Here is a 25,111-nt window from a genome sequence, read left to right as displayed (position 1 = left end):
ACCCCCAACACCCCACACTCTCCCCCAACCCCCCACACTAACCCCCAACACCCCACACTCACCCCCAACACCCCACACTCACCCCCAACACCCCACACTAACCCCCAACACCCCACACTCTCCCCCAACCCCCACACACTAACCCCCAACACCCCACACTCACCCCCAACACCCCACACTCACCCCCAACACCCCACACTCACCCCCAACTCCCCACACTAACCCCAACACCCCACACTCACCCCCGATACCCTCATAACAGAGAAAGCTGTGGCTCCACATGCTGTCTGGAGAATTACTCATTGCTTTTCCTCTGCCCCAGTCTGGACCCAGCCTCCAAGGACCGGATTGTCCCTGCCATCCTTCCTGAAGAACATCACGATGCTGGAAAAGCGTACCCCTCACAACCCAAAGCCAGCTGCTGCCAGGGAATTTCCTCAGGAGCACGGCTTTCTCTCGTCGCCACTGACAAAGCAGCCCAGAGGCCGGTACCCTGTCACCGAGTTCCCCCCTTCGACTGAGCCTGCTCCCAGGGTGAACAGCACTGCCCTGACATGGCTGTCATCCAGGGCTCCCTGATTGACCCGGGTTAACGGCCCCAATCAGGCAGCTGACCCGTTACAATCAACAACACTCACCTTCAAGGGGCAAATCTCATCCCAGAAACCGGTTGTTTACGGTCCGCCTGCTGGTTAGGAACCACTGGGGACAGTTTTGAAGATGTTTGAAGGTTTTATTTTGAAGGCGTTAGAGAAGCAGAAAGCCTGAACTGATTGGTTGTTACAGCAACATATTCACAACATAGCGTTTCGCGGAGACCCCGTGTCAGATACCGGGGGCCATCTTGTTTCCCTCAGTGAAGGAAGGCATTAGCGACAGGACTGGACGGTTTACCAAGATTAAACTAAGTTCGGTCGGATGGGATTCAGAGCTAGCCAGTTGGATATGACATTGGCTTAACAGCAGAAGACAGAGGGTGGTGGTGGAGGGTTGTTTTTCAGACTGGAGGCCTGTGACCAGTGAAGTGCCACAAGGATCGGTGCTGGGCCCTCTACTTTTTGTCATTTATATAAATGATTTGGATGTGAGCGTAATGGGTACAGTTAGTAAGTTTGCAGATGACACCAAAATTGGAGGTGTAGTGGACAGTGAAGAGGGTTACCTCAGATTACACCAGGATCTGGACTAGATGGGCCAATGGGCTGAGAAGTGGCAGATGGAGTTTAATTCAGATAAATGTGAGGGGCTGCATTTTGGGAAAGCAAATCTTAGCAGGACTTATCCACTTAATGGTAAGGTCCTAGGGAGTGTTGCTGAACAAAGAGACCTTGGAGTGCAGGTTCATAGCTCCTTGAAAGTGGAGTCGCAGGTAGATAGGATAGTGAAGGCGGCGTTTGGTATGCTTTCCTTTATTGGTCAGAGTATTGAGTACAAGAGTTGGGAGGGTCATGTTGCGGCTGTACAGGACATTGGTTAGGCCACTGTTGGAATATTGGGTGCAATTCTGGTCTCCTTCCTATCGGAAAGATGTTGTGAAACTTGAAAGGGTTCAGAAAAGATTGACAAGGATGTTGCCAGGGTTGGAGGATCTGAGCTACAGGGAGAGGCTGAACAGGCTGGGGCTGTTTTCCCTGGAGCGTCGGAGGCTGAGGGGTGACCTGATAGAGGTTTATAAAATCATGAGGGACATGGATAGGGTAAATAGACAAGGTCTTTTCCCTGGGGTGGGGGAGTCCAGAACTAGAGGGGCATAGGTTTAGGGTGAGAGGGGAAAGATATAAAAGGGACCTAAGGGGCAACGTTTTCCCCCAGAGGGTGGTACGTGTATGGGATGAGCTGCCAGAGGAAGTGGTGGGGGCTGGTACAATGACAGCATTTAAGAGGCATCTGGATGGGGACATGGATAGGAAGGGTTTGGGGGGATATGGGCCGGGTGCTGGCAGGTGGGACTGGATTGGGTTGGGATATCTGGGTCAGCATGGACGGGTTGGGCTGAAGGGTCTGTTTCTGTGCTGTACATCTCTATGACTCTGTGACTGAATCGCCTCCTTCAGGCCTGGCTTACACACACACACACCAAATTCCAGTTTTCCCCAAATCTGGGAGAGAGAGAGACACAGAGAGAGAGAGACAGAGACAGAGACAGCGAGAGAGAGGGAGAGAGAGAGAGAGAGAGAGACAGAGACAGAGAGAGGGAGAGAGAGAGAGAGAGAGACAGCGAGAGAGAGAGAGACAGAGAGAGGGAGAGAGAGAGAGAGACAGCGAGAGAGAGAGAGAGAGAGGGACAGAGAGAGGGACAGAGAGAGGGAGAGAGAGAGAGAGAGAGAGAGAGGGGGAGAGAGAGAGAGACAGAGAGAGGGAGGGAGAGAGAGAGACAGCGAGAGAGAGAGAGAGAGAGAGGGACAGAGAGAGGGACAGAGAGAGGGAGAGAGAGAGAGAGAGAGCGAGAGAGAGAGAGAGAGACAGAGAGGGAGGGAGGAGAGGACTATTCACGCATCCTCCCACATTGTCCGTCTAGAATTCTGTGTCCGTGCCTATCCGAGATTCCCCGCTGCGGGATCCCCCACAGGTTCAGCCAGAAAATTCCTGCTCAATCCCAGCGGAAGGCAGCTTTCAAACATTCCACACTCCATCAGCAACATCTTCAAACCCAGCACCGGCTCCGGGAACCATGGAGACACTGAGAAAACAGGAGGGAACAAATTCCCCAAATCAGGCGGGAATACGGGGGGGGGGGGCATTCACGGGGGAGGGGGGACAGTGTAGAGGGAGCTTTACTCTGTATCTAACCCTGTGCTGTCCCTGTCCCTGGGAGTGTTTGATGGGGAGACAGTGTAGATGGAGCTTTACCCTGTATCTAACCCCGTGCTGTCCCTGTCCCTGGGAGTGTTTGATGGGGGGACAGTGTAGAGAGAGCTTTACTCTGTATCTAACCCCGTGCTGTCCCTGTACCTGGGAGTGTTTGATGGGGAGACAGTGTAGAGAGAGCTTTACTCCGTCTCTAACCCCGTGCTGTCCCTGGGAGTGTTTGATGGGGGACAGTGTAGAGGGAGCTTTACTCTGTATCTAACCCTGTGCTGTCCCTGTCCCTGGGAGTGTTTGATAGGGTGACAGTGTAGAGGGAGCTTTACTCTGTATCTAACCCCGTGCTGTCCCTGTCCCTGGGAGTGTTTGATGGGGGGACAGTGTAGAGGGAGCTTTACTCTGTATCTAACCCCGTGCTGTCCCTGTCCGTGGGAGTGTTTGATGAGGGACAGTGTAGAGGGAGCTTTACTCTGTATCTAACCCCGTGCTGTCCCTGTCCCTGGGAGTGTTTGATGGGGGGACAGTGTAGAGGGAGTTTTACTCTGTATCTAACCCCGTGCTGTCCCTGTCCCTGGGAGTGTTTGATGGGGGGACAGTCCTGAGGGGGAGGTGTTACTCAGGACTCGGGGAGAATACTCACGCGACCCTTGCGTTTGAAGACAAGGCAGACTATGATGACGAACAGGAGAACAGAGAGGACGATCACAACGAGTATCTGGATTGGTATTCCACGCTGTGCCTCAGTCCCGGAGTCGTCCACTGTCAGAAGGGAAACACAATGGATTCATGGTGGGTTCATAACATCCAGAGGAGAGAGTGAGGGCTGCAGATGCTGGAGATCGGAGCGGAAAATGTGTTGCTGGAAAAGCGCAGCAGGTCAGGCAGCATCCAAGGAACAGGAGAATCAACGTTTCGGGCATGAGCCCTTCTTCAGGAATGAGGAGGGTGTGACTATCCCTTATCAAATTATTCCTTTTTGATGATTATAAACCCTATCTCTGACAACCATTACCCACAACTGAAGGAAGGCTCACTGCTCTATCATTCCCAGGGTTGTCTCTACTGCCTGTCTTGAACAAGGGGGTAACATTTGCCATCCTCCAGTCTGCTGGTACTATTCCTGTAGACAATGATGACATGATGATCAAAGCCAAAGGCTCGGCAATCCTCTCCCAGGCTTCCCAGAGAATCCGAGGATAAATCCCATCCGGCCCAGGGGACTGATCTATTTTCACACTCTGTAGGATTGCTACCAGCTCCTCCTTGTGAACCGCAATCCTGTCCGGTCTGGTGTCCTGTACCTCAGTATTCTCCACCATAACATTGTGAATAGGGATGAAAAATATTCATTCAGCGTTTCCCCCATCCCCTCAAACTCCACCCACACCTTCCTGGATTGGCGCTAACCTTCATCCTGCTTTTATTCCTAAGATACCTATAGAAAGCCTGAGGGTTTTCCTTGCTCCTACCTGCCAATGACTTCTCCTGCCCCCTCCTGGCTCTCCTTATCTCCTTATCCCCATCTTTCCGAGCTAACTTGTAACTCTCAGGCTCCCTAACTCATCCTTCACCTCTCATCCTAACATAGGCCCTCCTTCTTCCTCTTCACCAGAGATTCCACTTCCTTCGTAAACCACGGCTCCCTCATTCGGCCGCTCCCTCCCTGTCTGACAGGTACGTACCTATCAAGGACAGCACTAGCTGCTCCTTGATTAAGCTCCATATTGCGATTGTGCCCATCCCCTGGAGTTTCCTGTCCCATCTCACACACCCTAAATCTGGCCTGATCACACCATCATGGCCTTTCCCCCAGCTATAACTCTTGCCCTGTGGTATGTACCTATCCCTTTCCAGCACGAAAGTAAACATAACCGCATTGTGGTCACTATCACCAAAGTGCTCCCCTCCCTCCAAACCTAACACCCGGCCGGGCTCATTACCCAGTACCAAACCCAGAGTGGCCTCGCCCCTTGTTGGCCGGTCTGTGTACTGCGTCAGGGACCCCTCCGGCACACACACACACACATACACACCCACACACCCACACACACACACGCACCCACACACACATTCACACACACACACATACACACACACCTCACACACACACCCACACACACACACGCCCACACACACGCCCACACACACACCCACACACACACCCACACACCCACACCCACACACCCACCCACACACCTCACACACACACACACACATTCACACACACACACATACACACACACCACACACACACACACACACACACACACACACACACCCACACACACACAGATATACGTTTGTGGGGTGAACATGAACTTGCAGAGTTATATTGTATTTTGCTCAAAAACTGCATGAATCCATGAAAGATTCTCTAAATCCCTTTTTTAGATGAGAATCGGTCTGCCCACTGGGGCACAGACAGCCTCACACAGGGCAGCTCACACCTTCAATACATGATCTGGGCCGAAACAACACCAATTGTTAAAGTTCACTTGGGAATGTAACTTTTAAAATAAAGGCTTTATAGATTATTTATTAAAGAACTGAAACTGACACACCCATTCAGGAAGGAGATTGCAGGTTAGGAGGGCGGTGCTGAGTTGAGGGAACCAACTGAGACAGGGTGGGGGGAGGGGAAATGAGGAAACTGGAGAAATCTGAGTTCATACCTTGTGGTTGGAGGGTTCCCAGGCGGAAGATGAGGCGCTCCTCCTCCAGCCGCCGTGTTGTTATGGTCTGGCGATGGAGGAGTCCAAGGCCCTGCATGTCCTCGGTGGAGTGGGAGGGGGAGTTAAAGTGTTGAGCCACGGGGTGATTGGGTTGGTTGGTCCGGGCGTCCCAGAGGTGTTCTCTGAAGCGTTCCGCAAGTAAGCGGCCCGTCTCCCCAATATAGAGGAGGCCACATCGGGTGCAGCGGATGCAATAGATGATGTGTGTGGAGGTACAGGTGAACTTGTGGCGGATATGGAAGGATCCCTTGGGGCCTTGGAGGGAAGTGAGGGAGGAGGTGTGGGCGCAAGTTTTACATTTCCTGCGGTTGCAGGGGAAGGTGCCGGGGTGGAGGTTGGGTTGGTGGGGGGTGTGGATCTGACAAGGGAGTCACGAAGGGAGTGGTCTTTGCGGAACGCTGATAGGGGAGGGGAGGGAAATATATCCTTGGTGGTGGGGTCCGTTTGGAGGTGGCGGAAATGACGGCGGATGATACGTTGTATACGGAGGTTGGTGGGGAGGTAGGTGAGAACCAGTGGGGTTCTGACCAGTGGTCCTCACCTACCACTGACAGAACCCCACTGTTTCACATCTCCCCCCTCACTAACCTCCAAGGCCCCAAGGGATCCTTCCATATCCGCCACAAATTCACAGCTTTACTCTGTATCTAACCCCGTGCTGTCCCTGTCCCTGGGAGTGTTTGATGGGGGGACAGTGTAGAGGGAGCTTTACTCTGTATCTAACCCCGTGCTGTCCCTGTCCCTGGGAGTGTTTGATGGGGGGACAGTGTAGAGGGAGCTTTACTCTGTATCTAACCCCGTGCTGTCCCTGAGCGTCGGTGGGGGAGGGGGAGGGGATGGTACACACTGCTGTTACTGAGGGGGGTGGGGGGAGTTGGGGATGGTACACACTGCTGTTACTGAGGGGGGTGGGGGGGAGGGAGGGGATGGTACACACTGCTGTTACTGAGTGGGGGTGGGGGGGAGGGAGGGGATGGTACACACTGCTGTTACTGAGGGGGGGTGAGGGAGGGGATGGTACACACTGCTGTTACTGAGGGGGTGTGGGGGGGGGGAGGGGATGGTACACACTGCTGTTACTGAGAGGGTGGGGGGGGTGGGGATGGTACACACTGCTGTTACTGAGGGGGGTGGGGGGAGGGAGGGGATGGTACACACTGCTGTTACTGAGAGGGTGGGGGGGTGGGGATGGTACACACTGCTGTTACTGAGGGGGGTGAGGGAGGGAGGGGATGGTACACACTGCTGTTACTGAGGGGGTGGGGGGGGTGGGGATGGTACACACTGCTGTTACTGAGGGGGTGGGGGGGAGGGGGGGATGGTACACACTGCTGTTACTGAGGGGGGGGGGGGGGTGGGGATGGTACACACTGCTGTTACTGAGGGAGGGGATGGTACACACTGCTGTTACTGGGGCGGGGGTGGGGGGGAGGGAGGAGATGGTACACACTGCTGTTACTGAGGGGGGGTGGGGGAGGGCGGGGATGGTACACACTGCTGTTACTGAGGGGGGTGGGGGGAGAGAGGAGGTGGTACACACTGCTGTTACTGAGGGGGGGTGGGGGGGAGGGAGGGGATGGTACACACTGATGTTACTGAGGGGGGGTGGGGGGAGGGAGGGGATGGTACACACTGCTGTTACTGAGGGGGGGTGGGGGGGAGGGAGGGGATGGTACACACTGCTGTTACTGAGGGGGGAGGGGGGAGAGAGGGGATGGTACACACTGCTGTTACTGAGGGGGGGGGAGGGAGGGGATGGTACACACTGCTGTTACTGAGGGGGGGTGGGGGGGAGGGAGGGGATGGTACACACTGCTGTTACTGAGGGTCAGCATGGGGATATAGGGGCTGGAGGGGGTTACAGAGATAGGGAGGGGGTGTAGGGGCTGGAGGGAGTTACAGAGATAGGGAGGGGGTGTAGGGGCTACAGAGATAGGGAGGGGGTGTCGGGGCTGGAGGGGGTTACAGAGATAGGGAGGGGGTGTAGGGGCTGGAGGGAGTTACAGAGATAGGGAGGGGGTGTAGTGGGCTACAGAGATAGGGAGGGGGTGTAGGGGCTGGAGGGGCTTACAGAGATAGGGAGGGGGTGTAGGGGCTGGAGGGAGTTACAGAGATAGGGAGGGGGTGTAGTGGGCTACAGAGATAGGGAGGGGGTGTGGGGACTGGAGGGGATTACAGAGATAGGGAGGGGGTGTAGGGGCTGGAGGGGGTTACAGAGATAGTGAGGGGGTGTAGGGGCTGGAGGGGGTTACAGAGATAGGGAGGGGGTGTAGGGGCTGGAGGGGGTTACAGAGATAGGGAGGGGGTGTAGGGGCTGGAGGGGGTTACAGAGATAGGGAGGGGGTGTAGGGGCTGGAGGGGGTTACAGAGATAGAGAGGGGGTGTATGGGCTGGAGGCGGTTACAGAGATAGGGAGGGGGTGTAGGGGCTGGAGGGGGTTACAGAGATAGGGAGGGGGTGTAGGGGCTGGAGGCGGTTACAGAGATAGGGAGGGGGTGTAGGGACTGGAGGGGGTTACAGAGATAGGGAGGGGGTGTAGGGACTGGAGGGGGTTACAGAGATAGGGAGGGGGTGTAGGGGCTGGAGGCGGTTACAGAGATAGGGAGGGGGTGTAGGGGCTGGAGGCGGTTACAGAGATAGGGAGGGGGTGTAGGGACTGGAGGGGGTTACAGAGATAGGGAGGGGGTGTAGGGGCTGGAGGCGGTTACAGAGATAGGGAGGGGGTGTAGGGGCTGGAGGCGGTTACAGAGATAGGGAGGGGGTGTAGGGGCTGGAGGGGGTTACAGAGATAGGGAGGGGGTGTAGGGGCTGGAGGCGGTTACAGAGATAGGGAGGGGGTGTAGGGACTGGAGGGGGTTACAGAGATAGGGAGGGGGTGTAGGGACTGGAGGGGGTTACAGAGATAGGGAGGGGGTGTAGGGGCTGGCGGCGGTTACAGAGATAGGGAGGGGGTGTAGGGGCTGGAGGCGGTTACAGAGATAGGGAGGGGGTGTAGGGACTGGAGGGGGTTACAGAGATAGGGAGGGGGTGTAGGGCTGGAGGGGGTTACAGAGATAGGGAGGGAGTGGAGGGGGTTACAGAGATAGGGAGGGAGTGGAGGGGGTTACAGAGATAGGGAGGGTGTTGAAAGCCAAGAATGGGAGTTTTACAATCGCGGTGTTGCTGGACTGGGGAACGATGCAGGAGAGGGAGTGAGAGGAGGGTGATTGGGGAAAGGGACTCGCTGTGAGTTCAGAGACCGGGGGACAGTGAGGTTTTGGATAAGGAGCTCTCATGCAGTGACACAGACCGGGGAGTTTACATTGGGAAAAGGTCAACCTGGGAATGTCACTCACAGAGCACCTCGATCCTGAAGCTCTTTGAGGTTTGTCTTCCAATAATGTTTTCCGCTTTGCAGTAATAATCTCCAGAATCCGTTGGGGTGATGGAGCGAATGGTCAGGATGTTCCCTGTCCCCTTGTTAGCTGCTGTGTTCACACTGTCCTTATACCAGGTGTAGCGAGCTCCGGGATTACTCCTGGAGTTACAGGTCAGGGTAACCCGGTCTCCCTCCTTCACCTCTCCCTGTGGCTCATTGCGAACAATGGTAACATCTCCAGGACCATCTATAAGAGGAATTACAGCTCGAATCAGGTCAGGGAGAGGGATAAAGCTGTGGAACATTCTCCCAAATCCCCAAATAAATGCTGCCCCTGAGCACTGACATCATTTTAGAGAGAGAGAGACCACCAGAATTCCTCATATCCTGAAAGAGGCCATTCATCCCCTCTTTTCCATGCTGGAATTTCTCATTCCCAAGTGCACCCTCCTCTGTAATGCCTGACTATCCAACTGTACTGTGGAGCCCAGGGATCTAAACACAGTGCTCCGAGTGTGGTCTGGGGGCTATTTTCTGGTTATCCCACACCCTCTTTACTTACACTGTACATTAATGTGTTTGGGTGCAGAATCCCGGGAGCTGACAGAATTCCCTGCTGTACAGATGTAGCTACAAGATGCATCATTCCTGGTGGGTTGAATCCTAATCGTGTCGGTATTTTCTCGCAGATCTTTCCGTTGTCCGCTGCACATTTTCCCCCAGCTGTAGGTATGAACCGGGGGGTTGGCTTCACCTCGACACGTTAACGTGATCTCGGTCCCCTCCATCACTGTATCCTCAGAAATAATCTCCACGTTTCTCGGTCCGTCTGTGGGGAGAGAGAGAGACGTGATTCCGAGATTTCAGAATCCCTCACATATCCAGGTCCACAGGAGACAGGGGGTCTCCGAGGGGTGGGGTGGGGGAACATCAGAAAGATTGCTGATCAGAAATGAAACCAGGAAATGTGACAAAAAAAGAGGCAACAACACAATATCTGAATTTACGTAGCGCCGGCTGAAGAAGGTGGTGCATTGAAAAGGGGTGAAACAGTAATGTGACTGCAAGTGGCTTCAACAACATCAGGAGAAGAGGTCGGCTTTCCTCAATGTCTGAGAGGAAAGAGGGAGATGGAGGGGTGAAGCGAGGGAATATCTGAGCTCAGGGTCATAGGCGGCTGACAGCAGAGCCGGTGGTGGGATTCAGGTGCTATTCTAGAGGCAGGGACTTGAGGAGGTTACAGAGATAGGGAGGGGTTGTAGGGGCTGGAGGGGGTTACAGAGATAGGGAGGGGGTGTAGGGGCTGGAGGGGGTTACAGAGATAGGGAGGGGGTGTAGGGGCTGGAGGGGGTTACAGAGATAGGGAGGGGGTGTAGGGGCTGGAGGGGGTTACAGAGATAGGGAGGGGGTGTAGGGGCTGGAGGGGGTTACAGAGATAGGGAGGGGGTGTAGGGGCTGGAGGGGGTTACAGAGATAGGGAGGGGGTGTAGGGACTGGAGGGGGTTACAGAGATAGGGAGGGGGTGTATACCCCTCTAACAGGTCGCTCCCTCAGCCCCCCTCCCCTCGATAGAAACCAGCCTCAGTCTGTTCACAATCTCCCGACAGTTTTAACCCCTTGGGTTCTGGGATCACTGATGCAATACAGAGGCTGGAACTGTGCACGGTGCTCCGAGTGTGGGTCTGACTGAGGGATACAGAGACTGGAACTGTGCACGGTGCTCCGAGTGTGGGTCTGACTGAGGGATACGGAGACTGGAACTGTGCACGGTGCTCCGAGTGTGGGTCTGACTGAGGGATACGGAGACTGGAACTGTGCACGGTGCTCCGAGTGTGGGTCTGACTGAGGGATACGGAGACTGGAACTGTGCACGGTGCTCCGAGTGTGGGTCTGACTGAGGGATACGGAGACTGGAACTGTGCACGGTGCTCCGAGTGTGGGTCTGACTGAGGGATACGGAGACTGGAACTGTGCACGGTGCTCCGAGTGTGGGTCTGACTGAGGGACACAGAGGCTGGATCTGTGCACAGTGCTCCGAGTGTGGGTCTGACTGAGGGATACGGAGACTGGAACTATGCACGGTGCTCCGAGTGTGGGTCTGACTGAGGGATACGGAGACTGGAACTGTGCACGGTGCTCCGAGTGTGGGTCTGACTGAGGGATACGGAGACTGGAACTGTGCACGGTGCTCCGAGTGTGGGTCTGACTGAGGGATACGGAGACTGGAACTGTGCACGGTGCTTCGAGTGTGGGTCTGACTGAGGGATACAGAGACTGGAACTGTGCACGGTGCTCCGAGTGTGGGTCTGACTGAGGGATACGGAGACTGGAACTGTGCACGGTGCTCCGAGTGTGGGTCTGACAGAGGGATACAGAGACTGGAACTGTGCACGGTGCTCCGAGTGTGGGTCTGACTGAGGGATACGGAGACTGGAACTGTGCACGGTGCTCCGAGTGTGGGTCTGACTGAGGGATACAGAGACTGGAACTGTGCACGGTGCTCCGAGTGTGGGTCTGACTGAGGGATACAGAGACTGGAACTGTGCACGGTGCTCCGAGTGTGGGTCTGACTGAGGGATACAGAGACTGGAACTGTGCACGGTGCTCCGAGTGTGGGTCTAACTGAGGGATACGGAGACTGGAACTGTGCACGGTGCTCCGAGTGTGGGTCTGACTGAGGGATACTGAGACTGGAACTGTGCACGGTGCTCCGAGTGTGGGTCTAACTGAGGGATACGGAGACTGGAACTGTGCACGGTGCTCCGAGTGTGGGTCTAACTGAGGGATACGGAGACTGGAACTGTGCACGGTGCTCCGAGTGTGGGTCTGACTGAGGGATACGGAGACTGGAACTGTGCACGGTGCTCCGAGTGTGGGTCTGACTGAGGGATACGGAGACTGGAACTGTGCACGGTGCTCCGAGTGTGGGTCTAACTGAGGGATACGGAGACTGGAACTGTGCACGGTGCTCCGAGTGTGGGTCTGACTGAGGGACACGGAGACTGGAACTGTGCACGGTGCTCCGAGTGTGGGTCTGACTGAGGGATACGGAGACTGGAACTGTGCACGGTGCTCCGAGTGTGGGTCTGACTGAGGGATACGGAGACTGGAACTGTGCACGGTGCTCCGAGTGTGGGTCTGACTGAGGGACACAGAGGCTGGATCTGTGCACAGTGCTCCGAGTGTGGGTCTGACTGAGGGATACGGAGACTGGAACTGTGCACGGTGCTCCGAGTGTGGGTCTGACTGAGGGATACGGAGACTGGAACTGTGCACGGTGCTCCGAGTGTGGGTCTGACTGAGGGATACGGAGACTGGAACTGTGCACGGTGCTCCGAGTGTGGGTCTGACTGAGGGATACGGAGACTGGAACTGTGCACGGTGCTTCGAGTGTGGGTCTGACTGAGGGATACGGAGACTGGAACTGTGCACGGTGCTCCGAGTGTGGGTCTGACTGAGGGATACGGAGACTGGAACTGTGCACGGTGCTCCGAGTGTGGGTCTGACAGAGGGATACAGAGACTGGAACTGTGCACGGTGCTCCGAGTGTGGGTCTGACTGAGGGATACGGAGACTGGAACTGTGCACGGTGCTCCGAGTGTGGGTCTGACTGAGGGATACAGAGACTGGAACTGTGCACGGTGCTCCGAGTGTGGGTCTGACTGAGGGATACAGAGACTGGAACTGTGCACGGTGCTCCGAGTGTGGGTCTGACTGAGGGATACAGAGACTGGAACTGTGCACGGTGCTCCGAGTGTGGGTCTCACTGAGGGATACGGAGACTGGAACTGTGCACGGTGCTCCGAGTGTGGGTCTGACTGAGGGATACTGAGACTGGAACTGTGCACGGTGCTCCGAGTGTGGGTCTAACTGAGGGATACGGAGACTGGAACTGTGCACGGTGCTCCGAGTGTGGGTCTAACTGAGGGATACGGAGACTGGAACTGTGCACGGTGCTCCGAGTGTGGGTCTGACTGAGGGATACGGAGACTGGAACTGTGCACGGTGCTCCGAGTGTGGGTCTGACTGAGGGATACGGAGACTGGAACTGTGCACGGTGCTCCGAGTGTGGGTCTGACTGAGGGATACAGAGACTGGAACTGTGCACGGTGCTCCGAGTGTGGGTCTGACTGAGGGATACGGAGACTGGAACTGTGCACGGTGCTCCGAGTGTGGGTCTGACTGAGGGATACGGAGACTGGAACTGTGCACGGTGCTCCGAGTGTGGGTCTAACTGAGGGATACGGAGACTGGAACTGTGAACGGTGCTCCGAGTGTGGGTCGAACTGAGGGATACAGAGACTGGAACTGTGCACGGTGCTCCGAGTGTGGGTCTCACTGAGGGATACGGAGACTGGAACTGTGCATAGTGCTCCGAGTGTGGGTCTAACTGAGGGATACGGAGACTGGAACTGTGCACGGTGCTCCGAGTGTGGGTCTAACTGAGGGATACGGAGACTGGAACTGTGCACGGTGCTCCGAGTGTGGGTCTAACTGAGGGATACAGAGACTGGAACTGTGCACGGTGCTCCGAGTGTGGGTCTGACTGAGGGATACGGAGACTGGAACTGTGCACGGTGCTCCGAGTGTGGGTCTGACTGAGGGATACGGAGACTGGAACTGTGCACGGTGCTCCGAGTGTGGGTCTGACTGAGGGATACGGAGACTGGAACTGTGCACGGTGCTCCGAGTGTGGGTCTGACTGAGGGATACGGAGACTGGAACTGTGCACGGTGCTCCGAGTGTGGGTCTGACTGAGGGATACGGAGACTGGAACTGTGCACGGTGCTCCGAGTGTGGGTCTGACTGAGGGATACGGAGACTGGAACTGTGCACGGTGCTCCGAGTGTGGGTCTGACTGAGGGATACGGAGACTGGAACTGTGCACGGTGCTCCGAGTGTGGGTCTGACAGAGGGATACAGAGACTGGAACTGTGCACGGTGCTCCGAGTGTGGGTCTAACTGAGGGATACAGAGACTGGAACTGTGCACGGTGCTCCGAGTGTGGGTCTGACTGAGGGATACGGAGACTGGAACTGTGCACGGTGCTCCGAGTGTGGGTCTGACTGAGGGACACAGAGGCTGGATCTGTGCACAGTGCTCCGAGTGTGGGTCTGACTGAGGGATACGGAGACTGGAACTGTGCACGGTGCTCCGAGTGTGGGTCTGACTGAGGGATACGGAGACTGGAACTGTGCACGGTGCTCCGAGTGTGGGTCTGACTGAGGGATACGGAGACTGGAACTGTGCACGGTGCTCCGAGTGTGGGTCTGACTGAGGGATACGGAGACTGGAACTGTGCACGGTGCTTCGAGTGTGGGTCTGACTGAGGGATACGGAGACTGGAACTGTGCACGGTGCTCCGAGTGTGGGTCTGACTGAGGGATACGGAGACTGGAACTGTGCACGGTGCTCCGAGTGTGGGTCTGACAGAGGGATACAGAGACTGGAACTGTGCACGGTGCTCCGAGTGTGGGTCTGACTGAGGGATACGGAGACTGGAACTGTGCACGGTGCTCCGAGTGTGGGTCTGACTGAGGGATACAGAGACTGGAACTGTGCACGGTGCTCCGAGTGTGGGTCTGACTGAGGGATACAGAGACTGGAACTGTGCACGGTGCTCCGAGTGTGGGTCTGACTGAGGGATACAGAGACTGGAACTGTGCACGGTGCTCCGAGTGTGGGTCTAACTGAGGGATACGGAGACTGGAACTGTGCACGGTGCTCCGAGTGTGGGTCTGACTGAGGGATACTGAGACTGGAACTGTGCACGGTGCTCCAAGTGTGGGTCTAACTGAGGGATACGGAGACTGGAACTGTGCACGGTGCTCCGAGTGTGGGTCTAACTGAGGGATACGGAGACTGGAACTGTGCACGGTGCTCCGAGTGTGGGTCTGACTGAGGGATACAGAGACTGGAACTGTGCACGGTGCTCCGAGTGTGGGTCTGACTGAGGGATACGGAGACTGGAACTGTGCACGGTGCTCAGAGTGTGGGTCTAACTGAGGGATACTGAGACTGGAACTGTGCACGGTGCTCCGAGTGTGGGTCTGACTGAGGGATACGGAGACTGGAACTGTGCACGGTGCTCCGAGTGTGGGTCTGACTGAGGGATACGGAGACTGGAACTGTGCACGGTGCTCCGAGTGTGGGTCTGACTGAGGGATACGGAGACTGGAACTGTGCACGGTGCTCCGAGTGTGGGTCTGACTGAGGGATACGGAGACTGGAACTGTGCACGGTGCTCCGAGTGTGGGTCTAACTGAGGGATACGGAGACTGGAACTGTGCACGGTGCTCCGAGTGTGGGTCTGACTGAGGGATACAGAGACTGGAACTGTGCACGGTGCTCCGAGTGTGGGTCTGACTGAGGGATACGGAGACTGGAACTGTGCACGGTGCTCCGAGTGTGGGTCTGACTGAGGGATACAGAGGCTGGATCTGTGCACAGTGCTCCGAGTGTGGGTCTGACTGAGGGATACAGAGACTGGAACTGTGCACGGTGCTCCGAGTGTGGGTCTAACTGAGGGATACGGAGACTGGAACTGTGCACGGTGCTCCGAGTGTGGGTCTAACTGAGGGATACGGAGACTGGAACTGTGCACGGTGCTCCGAGTGTGGGTCTAACTGAGGGATACGGAGACTGGAACTGTGAACGGTGCTCCGAGTGTGGGTCTAACTGAGGGATACAGAGACTGGAACTGTGCACGGTGCTCCGAGTGTGGGTCTGACTGAGGGATACAGAGACTGGAACTGTGCACGGTGCTCCGAGTGTGGGTCTCACTGAGGGATACGGAGACTGGAACTGTTCATAGTGCTCCGAGTGTGGGTCTAACTGAGGGATACGGAGACTGGAACTGTGCACTGTGCTCCGAATGTGGGTCTAACTGAGGGATACGGAAACTGGAACTGTGCACGGTGCTCCGAGTGTGGGTCTAACTGAGGGATACGGAGACTGGAACTGTGCACGGTGCTCCGAGTGTGGGTCTGACTGAGGGATACAGAGACTGGAATTGTGCACGGTGCTCCGAGTGTGGGTCTGACTGAGGGATACAGAGACTGGAACTGTGCACGGTGCTCCGAGTGTGGGTCTGACTGAGGGATACAGAGACTGGAACTGTGCACGGTGCTCCGAGTGTGGGTCTGACTGAGGGATACGGAGACTGGAACTGTGCACGGTGCTCCGAGTGTGGGTCTAACTGAGGGATACGGAGACTGGAACTGTGCACGGTGCTCCGAGTGTGGGTCTAACTGAGGGATACGGAGACTGGAACTGTGAACGGTGCTCCGAGTGTGGGTCTAACTGAGGGATACAGAGACTGGAACTGTGCACGGTGCTCCGAGTGTGGGTCTGACTGAGGGATACGGAGACTGGAACTGTGCACGGTGCTCCGAGTGTGGGTCTGACTGAGGGATACGGAGACTGGAACTGTGCACGGTGCTCCGAGTGTGGGTCTAACTGAGGGATACGGAGACTGGAACTGTGCACGGTGCTCCGAGTGTGGGTCTGACTGAGGGATACAGAGACTGGAACTGTGCACGGTGCTCCGAGTGTGGGTCTGACTGAGGGATACGGAGACTGGAACTGTGCACGGTGCTCCGAGTGTGGGTCTGACTGAGGGATACAGAGGCTGGATCTGTGCACAGTGCTCCGAGTGTGGGTCTGACTGAGGGATACAGAGACTGGAACTGTGCACGGTGCTCCGAGTGTGGGTCTAACTGAGGGATACGGAGACTGGAACTGTGCACGGTGCTCCGAGTGTGGGTCTAACTGAGGGATACGGAGACTGGAACTGTGCACGGTGCTCCGAGTGTGGGTCTGACTGAGGGATACAGAGACTGGAACTGTGCACGGTGCTCCGAGTGTGGGTCTCACTGAGGGATACGGAGACTGGAACTGTTCATAGTGCTCCGAGTGTGGGTCTAACTGAGGGATACGGAGACTGGAACTGTGCACTGTGCTCCGAATGTGGGTCTAACTGAGGGATACGGAAACTGGAACTGTGCACGGTGCTCCGAGTGTGGGTCTAACTGAGGGATACGGAGACTGGAACTGTGCACGGTGCTCCGAGTGTGGGTCTGACTGAGGGATACAGAGACTGGAATTGTGCACGGTGCTCCGAGTGTGGGTCTGACTGAGGGATACAGAGACTGGAACTGTGCACGGTGCTCCGAGTGTGGGTCTGACTGAGGGATACAGAGACTGGAACTGTGCACGGTGCTCCGAGTGTGGGTCTGACTGAGGGATACGGAGACTGGAACTGTGCACGGTGCTCCGAGTGTGGGTCTAACTGAGGGATACAGAGACTGGAACTGTGCACGGTGCTCCGAGTGTGGGTCTGACTGAGGGATACAGAGACTGGAACTGAGCACGGTGCTCCGAGTGTGGGTCTGACTGAGGGATACAGAGACTGGAACTGTGCACGGTGCTCCGAGTGTGGGTCTGACTGAGGGATACAGAGACTGGAACTGTGCACGGTGCTCCGAGTGTGGGTCTGACTGAGGGATACGGAGACTGGAACTGTGCACGGTGCACCGAGTGTGGCTCTAACTGAGGGATACGGAGACTGGAACTGTGCACGGTGCTCCGAGTGTGGGTCTGACTGAGGGATACGGAGACTGGATCTGTGCACAGTGCTCCGAGTGTGGGTCTGACTGAGGGATACAGAGACTGGAACTGTGCACGGTGCTCCGAGTGTGGGTCTAACTGAGGGATACAGAGACTGGAACTGTGCACGGTGCTCCGAGTGTGGGTCTAACTAAGGGATACAGAGACTGGAACTGTGCACGGTGCTCCGAGTGTGGGTCTAACTGAGGGATACGGAGACTGGAACTGTGCACGGTGCTCCGAGTGTGGGTCTAACTGAGGGATACAGAGACTGGAACTGTGCACGGTGCTCCGAGTGTGGGACTGACTGAGGGATACGGAGACTGGAACTGTGCACGGTGCTCCGAGTGTGGGTCTGACTGAGGGATACGGAGACTGGAACTGTGCACGGTGCTCCGAGTGTGGGTCTGACTGAGGGATACGGAGACTGGAACTGTGCACGGTGCTCCGAGTGTGGGTCTGACTGAGGGATACGGAGACTGGAACTGTGCACGGTGCTCCGAGTGTGGGTCTGACTGAGGGATACGGAGACTGGAACTGTGCACGGTGCTCCGAGTGTGGGTCTGACAGAGGGATACAGAGACTGGAACTGTGCACGGTGCTCCGAGTGTGGGTCTGACTGAGGGATACAGAGACTGGAACTGTGCACGGTGCTCCGAGTGTGGGTCTGACTGAGGGATACGGAGACTGGAACTGTGCACGGTGCTCCGAGTGTGGGTCTGACTGAGGGATACAGAGACTGGAACTGTGCACGGTGCTCCGAGTGTGGGTCTGACTGAGGGATACGGAGACTGGAACTGTGCACGGTGCTCCGAGTGTGGGTCTGACTGAGGGATACAGAGGCTGGATCTGTGCACAGTGCTCCGAGTGTGGGTCTGACTGAGGGATACAGAGACTGGAACTGTGCACGGTGCTCCGAGTGTGGGTCTAACTGAGGGATACGGAGACTGGAACTGTGCACGGTGCTCCGAGTGTGGGTCTAACTGAGGGATACAGAGACTGGAACTGTGCACGGTGCTCCGAGTGTGGGTCTGACTGAGGGATACAGAGACTGGAACTGTGCACGGTGCTCCGTGTGTGGGTCTGACTGAGGGATACGGAGACTGGAACTGTGCACGGTGCTCCGAGTGTGGGTCTGACTGAGGGATACAGAGACTGGAACTGTGCACGGTGCTCCGAGTGTGGGTCTGACTGAGGGATACGGAGACTGGAACTGTGCACGGTGCTCCGAGTGTGGGTCTGACTGAGGGATACGGAGACTGGAACTGTGCACGGTGCTCCGAGTGTGGGTCTGACTGAGGGATACGGAGACTGGAACTGTGCACGGTGCTCCGAGTGTGGGTCTGACAGAGGGATACAGAGACTGGAACTGTGCACGGTGCTCCGAGTGTGGGTCTGACTGAGGGATACGGAGACTGGAACTGTGCACGGTGCTCCGAGTGTGGGTCTGACAGAGGGATACAGAGACTGGAACTGTGCACGGTGCTCCGAGTGTGGGTCTGACTGAGGGATACGGAGACTGGAACTGTGCACGGTGCTCCGAGTGTGGGTCTGACTGAGGGATACAGAGACTGGAACTGTGCACGGTGCTCCGAGTGTGGGTCTGACTGAGGGATACAGAGACTGGAACTGTGCACGGTGCTCCGAGTGTGGGTCTGACTGAGGGATACAGAGACTGGAACTGTGCACGGTGCTCCGAGTGTGGGTCTAACTGAGGGATACGGAGACTGGAACTGTGCACGGTGCTCCGAGTGTGGGTCTGACTGAGGGATACTGAGACTGGAACTGTGCACGGTGCTCCGAGTGTGGGTCTAACTGAGGGATACGGAGACTGGAACTGTGCACGGTGCTCCGAGTGTGGGTCTAACTGAGGGATACGGAGACTGGAACTGTGCACGGTGCTCCGAGTGTGGGTCTGACTGAGGGATACAGAGAATGGAACTGTGCACGGTGCTCCGAGTGTGGGTCTGACTGAGGGATACGGAGACTGGAACTGTGCACGGTGCTCAGAGTGTGGGTCTAACTGAGGGATACTGAGACTGGAACTGTGCACGGTGCTCCGAGTGTGGGTCTGACTGAGGGATACGGAGACTGGAACTGTGCACGGTGCTCCGAGTGTGGGTCTGACTGAGGGATACGGAGACTGGAACTGTGCACGGTGCTCCGAGTGTGGGTCTGACTGAGGGATACGGAGACTGGAACTGTGCACGGTGCTCCGAGTGTGGGTCTGACTGAGGGATACGGAGACTGGAACTGAGCACGGTGCTCCGAGTGTGGGTCTAACTGAGGGATACGGAGACTGGAACTGTGCACGGTGCTCCGAGTGTGGGTCTGACTGAGGGATACGGAGACTGGAACTGTGCACGGTGCTCCGAGTGTGGGTCTGACTGAGGGATACGGAGACTGGAACTGTGCACGGTGCTCCGAGTGTGGGTCTGACTGAGGGATACAGAGGCTGGATCTGTGCACAGTGCTCCGAGTGTGGGTCTGACTGAGGGATACAGAGACTGGAACTGTGCACGGTGCTCCGAGTGTGGGTCTAACTGAGGGATACGGAGACTGGAACTGTGCACGGTGCTCCGAGTGTGGGTCTAACTGAGGGATACGGAGACTGGAACTGTGCACGGTGCTCCGAGTGTGGGTCTAACTGAGGGATACGGAGACTGGAACTGTGAACGGTGCTCCGAGTGTGGGTCTAACTGAGGGATACAGAGACTGGAACTGTGCACGGTGCTCCGAGTGTGGGTCTAACTGAGGGATACAGAGACTGGAACTGTGCACGGTGCTCCGAGTGTGGGTCTCACTGAGGGATACGGAGACTGGAACTTTTCATAGTGCTCCGAGTGTGGGTCTAACTGAGGGATACGGAGACTGGAACTGTGCACTGTGCTCCGAATGTGGGTCTAACTGAGGGATACGGAAACTGGAACTGTGCACGGTGCTCCGAGTGTGGGTCTAACTGAGGGATACGGAGACTGGAACTGTGCACGGTGCTCCGAGTGTGGGTCTGACTGAGGGATACAGAGACTGGAATTGTGCACGGTGCTCCGAGTGTGGGTCTGACTGAGGGATACAGAGACTGGAACTGTGCACGGTGCTCCGAGTGTGGGTCTGACTGAGGGATACAGAGACTGGAACTGTGCACGGTGCTCCGAGTGTGGGTCTGACTGAGGGATACGGAGACTGGAACTGTGCACGGTGCTCCGAGTGTGGGTCTAACTGAGGGATACGGAGACTGGAACTGTGCACGGTGCTCCGAGTGTGGGTCTAACTGAGGGATACGGAGACTGGAACTGTGCACTGTGCTCCGAATGTGGGTCTAACTGAGGGATACGGAAACTGGAACTGTGCACGGTGCTCCGAGTGTGGGTCTAACTGAGGGATACGGAGACTGGAACTGTGCACGGTGCTCCGAGTGTGGGTCTGACTGAGGGATACAGAGACTGGAATTGTGCACGGTGCTCCGAGTGTGGGTCTGACTGAGGGATACAGAGACTGGAACTGTGCACGGTGCTCCGAGTGTGGGTCTGACTGAGGGATACAGAGACTGGAACTGTGCACGGTGCTCCGAGTGTGGGTCTGACTGAGGGATACGGAGACTGGAACTGTGCACGGTGCTCCGAGTGTGGGTCTAACTGAGGGATACGGAGACTGGAACTGTGCACGGTGCTCCGAGTGTGGGTCTAACTGAGGGATACGGAGACTGGAACTGTGAACGGTGCTCCGAGTGTGGGTCTAACTGAGGGATACAGAGACTGGAACTGTGCACGGTGCTCCGAGTGTGGGTCTGACTGAGGGATACGGAGACTGGAACTGTGCACGGTGCTCCGAGTGTGGGTCTGACTGAGGGATACAGAGACTGGAACTGTGCACGGTGCTCCGAGTGTGGGTCTGACTGAGGGATACGGAGACTGGAACTGTGCACGGTGCTCCGAGTGTGGGTCTGACTGAGGGATACGGAGACTGGAACTGTGAACGGTGCTCCGAGTGTGGGTCTAACTGAGGGATACAGAGACTGGAACTGTGCACGGTGCTCCGAGTGTGGGTCTGACTGAGGGATACGGAGACTGGAACTGTGCACGGTGCTCCGAGTGTGGGTCTGACTGAGGGATACAGAGACTGGAACTGTGCACGGTGCTCCGAGTGTGGGTCTGACTGAGGGATACGGAGACTGGAACTGTGCACGGTGCTCCGAGTGTGGGTCTGACTGAGGGATACAGAGGCTGGATCTGTGCACAGTGCTCCGAGTGTGGGTCTGACTGAGGGATACAGAGACTGGAACTGTGCACGGTGCTCCGAGTGTGGGTCTAACTGAGGGATACGGAGACTGGAACTGTGCACGGTGCTCCGAGTGTGGGTCTAACTGAGGGATACGGAGACTGGAACTGTGCACGGTGCTCCGAGTGTGGGTCTAACTGAGGGATACGGAGCCTGGAACTGTGAACGGTGCTCCGAGTGTGGGTCTAACTGAGGGATACAGAGACTGGAACTGTGCACGGTGCTCCGAGTGTGGGTCTGACTGAGGGATACAGAGACTGGAACTGTGCACGGTGCTCCGAGTGTGGGTCTCACTGAGGGATACGGAGACTGGAACTGTTCATAGTGCTCCGAGTGTGGGTCTAACTGAGGGATACGGAGACTGGAACTGTGCACTGTGCTCCGAATGTGGGTCTAACTGAGGGATACGGAAACTGGAACTGTGCACGGTGCTCCGAGTGTGGGTCTAACTGAGGGATACGGAGACTGGAACTGTGCACGGTGCTCCGAGTGTGGGTCTGACTGAGGGATACAGAGACTGGAATTGTGCACGGTGCTCCGAGTGTGGGTCTGACTGAGGGATACAGAGACTGGAACTGTGCACGGTGCTCCGAGTGTGGGTCTGACTGAGGGATACAGAGACTGGAACTGTGCACGGTGCTCCGAGTGTGGGTCTGACTGAGGGATACGGAGACTGGAACTGTGCACGGTGCTCCGAGTGTGGGTCTGACTGAGGGATACGGAGACTGGAACTGTGCACGGTGCTCCGAGTGTGGGTCTAACTGAGGGATACAGAGACTGGAACTGTGCACGGTGCTCCGAGTGTGGGTCTGACTGAGGGATACAGAGACTGGAACTGAGCACGGTGCTCCGAGTGTGGGTCTGACTGAGGGATACAGAGACTGGAACTGTGCACGGTGCTCCGAGTGTGGGTCTGACTGAGGGATACAGAGACTGGAACTGTGCACGGTGCTCCGAGTGTGGGTCTGACTGAGGGATACGGAGACTGGAACTGTGCACGGTGCTCCGAGTGTGGGTCTAACTGAGGGATACGGAGACTGGAACTGTGCACGGTGCTCCGAGTGTGGGTCTGACTGAGGGATACGGAGACTGGATCTGTGCACAGTGCTCCGAGTGTGGGTCTGACTGAGGGATACAGAGACTGGAACTGTGCACGGTGCTCCGAGTGTGGGTCTAACTGAGGGATACAGAGACTGGAACTGTGCACGGTGCTCCGAGTGTGGGTCTAACTAAGGGATACAGAGACTGGAACTGTGCACGGTGCTCCGAGTGTGGGTCTAACTGAGGGATACGGAGACTGGAACTGTGCACGGTGCTCCGAGTGTGGGTCTAACTGAGGGATACAGAGACTGGAACTGTGCACGGTGCTCCGAGTGTGGGTCTGACTGAGGGATACGGAGACTGGAACTGTGCACGGTGCTCCGAGTGTGGGTCTGACTGAGGGATACGGAGACTGGAACTGTGCACGGTGCTCCGAGTGTGGGTCTGACTGAGGGATACGGAGACTGGAACTGTGCACGGTGCTCCGAGTGTGGGTCTGACTGAGGGATACGGAGACTGGAACTGTGCACGGTGCTCCGAGTGTGGGTCTGACTGAGGGATACGGAGACTGGAACTGTGCACGGTGCTCCGAGTGTGGGTCTGACTGAGGGATACGGAGACTGGAACTGTGCACGGTGCTCCGAGTGTGGGTCTGACAGAGGGATACGGAGACTGGAACTGTGCACGGTGCTCCGAGTGTGGGTCTGACTGAGGGATACAGAGACTGGAACTGTGCACGGTGCTCCGAGTGTGGGTCTGACTGAGGGATACGGAGACTGGAACTGTGCACGGTGCTCCGAGTGTGGGTCTGACTGAGGGATACAGAGACTGGAACTGTGCACGGTGCTCCGAGTGTGGGTCTGACTGAGGGATACGGAGACTGGAACTGTGCACGGTGCTCCGAGTGTGGGTCTGACTGAGGGATACAGAGGCTGGATCTGTGCACAGTGCTCCGAGTCTGGGTCTGACTGAGGGATACAGAGACTGGAACTGTGCACGGTGCTCCGAGTGTGGGTCTGACTGAGGGATACAGAGTCTGGAACTGTGCACAGTGCTGTGTGTGTGTGGGTCTAACTGAGGGGTATACAGTCTGGGGAGCTGTGCACAGTGCTGTGTGTGTGTGGGTCTAACTGAGGGGTATACAGTCTGGGGAGCTGTGCACAGTGCTGTGTGTGTGGGTCTAACTGAGGGGTATACAGTCTGGGGAGGTGTGCACAGTGCTGTGTGTGTGGGTCTAACTGAGGGATATACAGTCTGGGGAGGTGTGCACAGTGCTGTCTGTGTGTGGGTCTAACTGAGGGGTATACAGTCTGGGGAGCTGTGCACAGTGCTGTGTGTGTGGGTCTAACTGAGGGTATACAGTCTGGGGAGCTGTGCACAGTGCTGTGTGTGTGGGTCTAACTGAGGGATATACAGTCTGGGGAGGTGTGCACAGTGCTGTGTGTGTGGGTGTAACTGAGGGGTATACAGTCTGGGGAGGTGTGCACAGTGCTGTGTGTGTGGGTCTAACTGAGGGGTATACAGTCTGGGGAGGTGTGCACAGTGCTGTGTGTGTGGGTCTAACTGAGGGATATACAGTCTGGGGAGCTGTGCACAGTGCTGTGTGTGTGTGGGTGTAACTGAGGGATATACAGTCTGGGGAGGTGTGCACAGTGCTGTGTGTGTGGGTCTAACTGAGGGGTATACAGTCTGGTGAGCTGTGCACAGTGCTGTGTGTGTGGATCTAACTGAGGGATATACAGTCTGGGGAGGTGTGCACAGTGCTGTGTGTGTGGGTCTAACTGAGGGGTATACAGTCTGGGGAGCTGTGCACAGTGCTGTGTGTGTGGATCTAACTGAGGGATATACAGTCTGGGGAGCTGTGCACAGTGCTGTGTGTGTGGGTGTAACTGAGGGATATACAGTCTGGGGAGCTGTGCACAGTGCTGTGTGTGTGGGTGTAACTGAGGGATATACAGTCTGGGGAACTGTGCACAGTGCTGTGTGTGTGTGGGTCTAACTGAGGGATATACAGTCTGGGGAGCTGTGCACAGTGCTGTGTGTGTGGGTCTAACTGAGGGATATACAGTCTGGGGAGGTGTGCACAGTGCTGTGTGTGTGGGTCTAACTGAGGGGTATACAGTCTGGGGAACTGTGCACAGTGCTGTGTGTGTGGGTCTAACTGAGGGATATACAGTCTGGGGAGGTGTGCACAGTGCTGTGTGTGTGTGGGTCTAACTGAGGGGTATACAGTCTGGGGAGCTGTGCACAGTGCTGTGTGTGTGTGGGTCTAACTGAGGGGTATACAGTC

General features: G+C 56.5%; 1 protein-coding gene across 1 annotated transcript in view; it reads right to left on the bottom strand.

The window, feature by feature from the left end:
• Window positions 1-712: 712 nt before the first annotated feature.
• The window catches only part of LOC132814488 (mucin-2-like), a 123,716-nt gene continuing 99,317 nt past the window's right edge, over window positions 713-25,111 (bottom strand). Inside the window, exons 15-18 of the mRNA XM_060823495.1 lie at window positions 9,458-9,724; window positions 8,873-9,142; window positions 3,446-3,564; window positions 713-2,680 (exon numbers count right to left, since the gene is read on the bottom strand). Coding sequence (XP_060679478.1) covers window positions 2,645-2,680; window positions 3,446-3,564; window positions 8,873-9,142; window positions 9,458-9,724 — 692 coding nt within the window. The 3' untranslated portion in view covers window positions 713-2,644. The remainder of the gene's footprint in view (window positions 2,681-3,445; window positions 3,565-8,872; window positions 9,143-9,457; window positions 9,725-25,111) is intronic.

Source organism: Hemiscyllium ocellatum, unplaced genomic scaffold, assembly GCF_020745735.1.
Source record: "Hemiscyllium ocellatum isolate sHemOce1 unplaced genomic scaffold, sHemOce1.pat.X.cur. scaffold_836_pat_ctg1, whole genome shotgun sequence".
Taxonomy (NCBI): domain Eukaryota; kingdom Metazoa; phylum Chordata; class Chondrichthyes; order Orectolobiformes; family Hemiscylliidae; genus Hemiscyllium; species Hemiscyllium ocellatum.
This window is presented reverse-complemented; position numbering and strand designations above follow the sequence as displayed.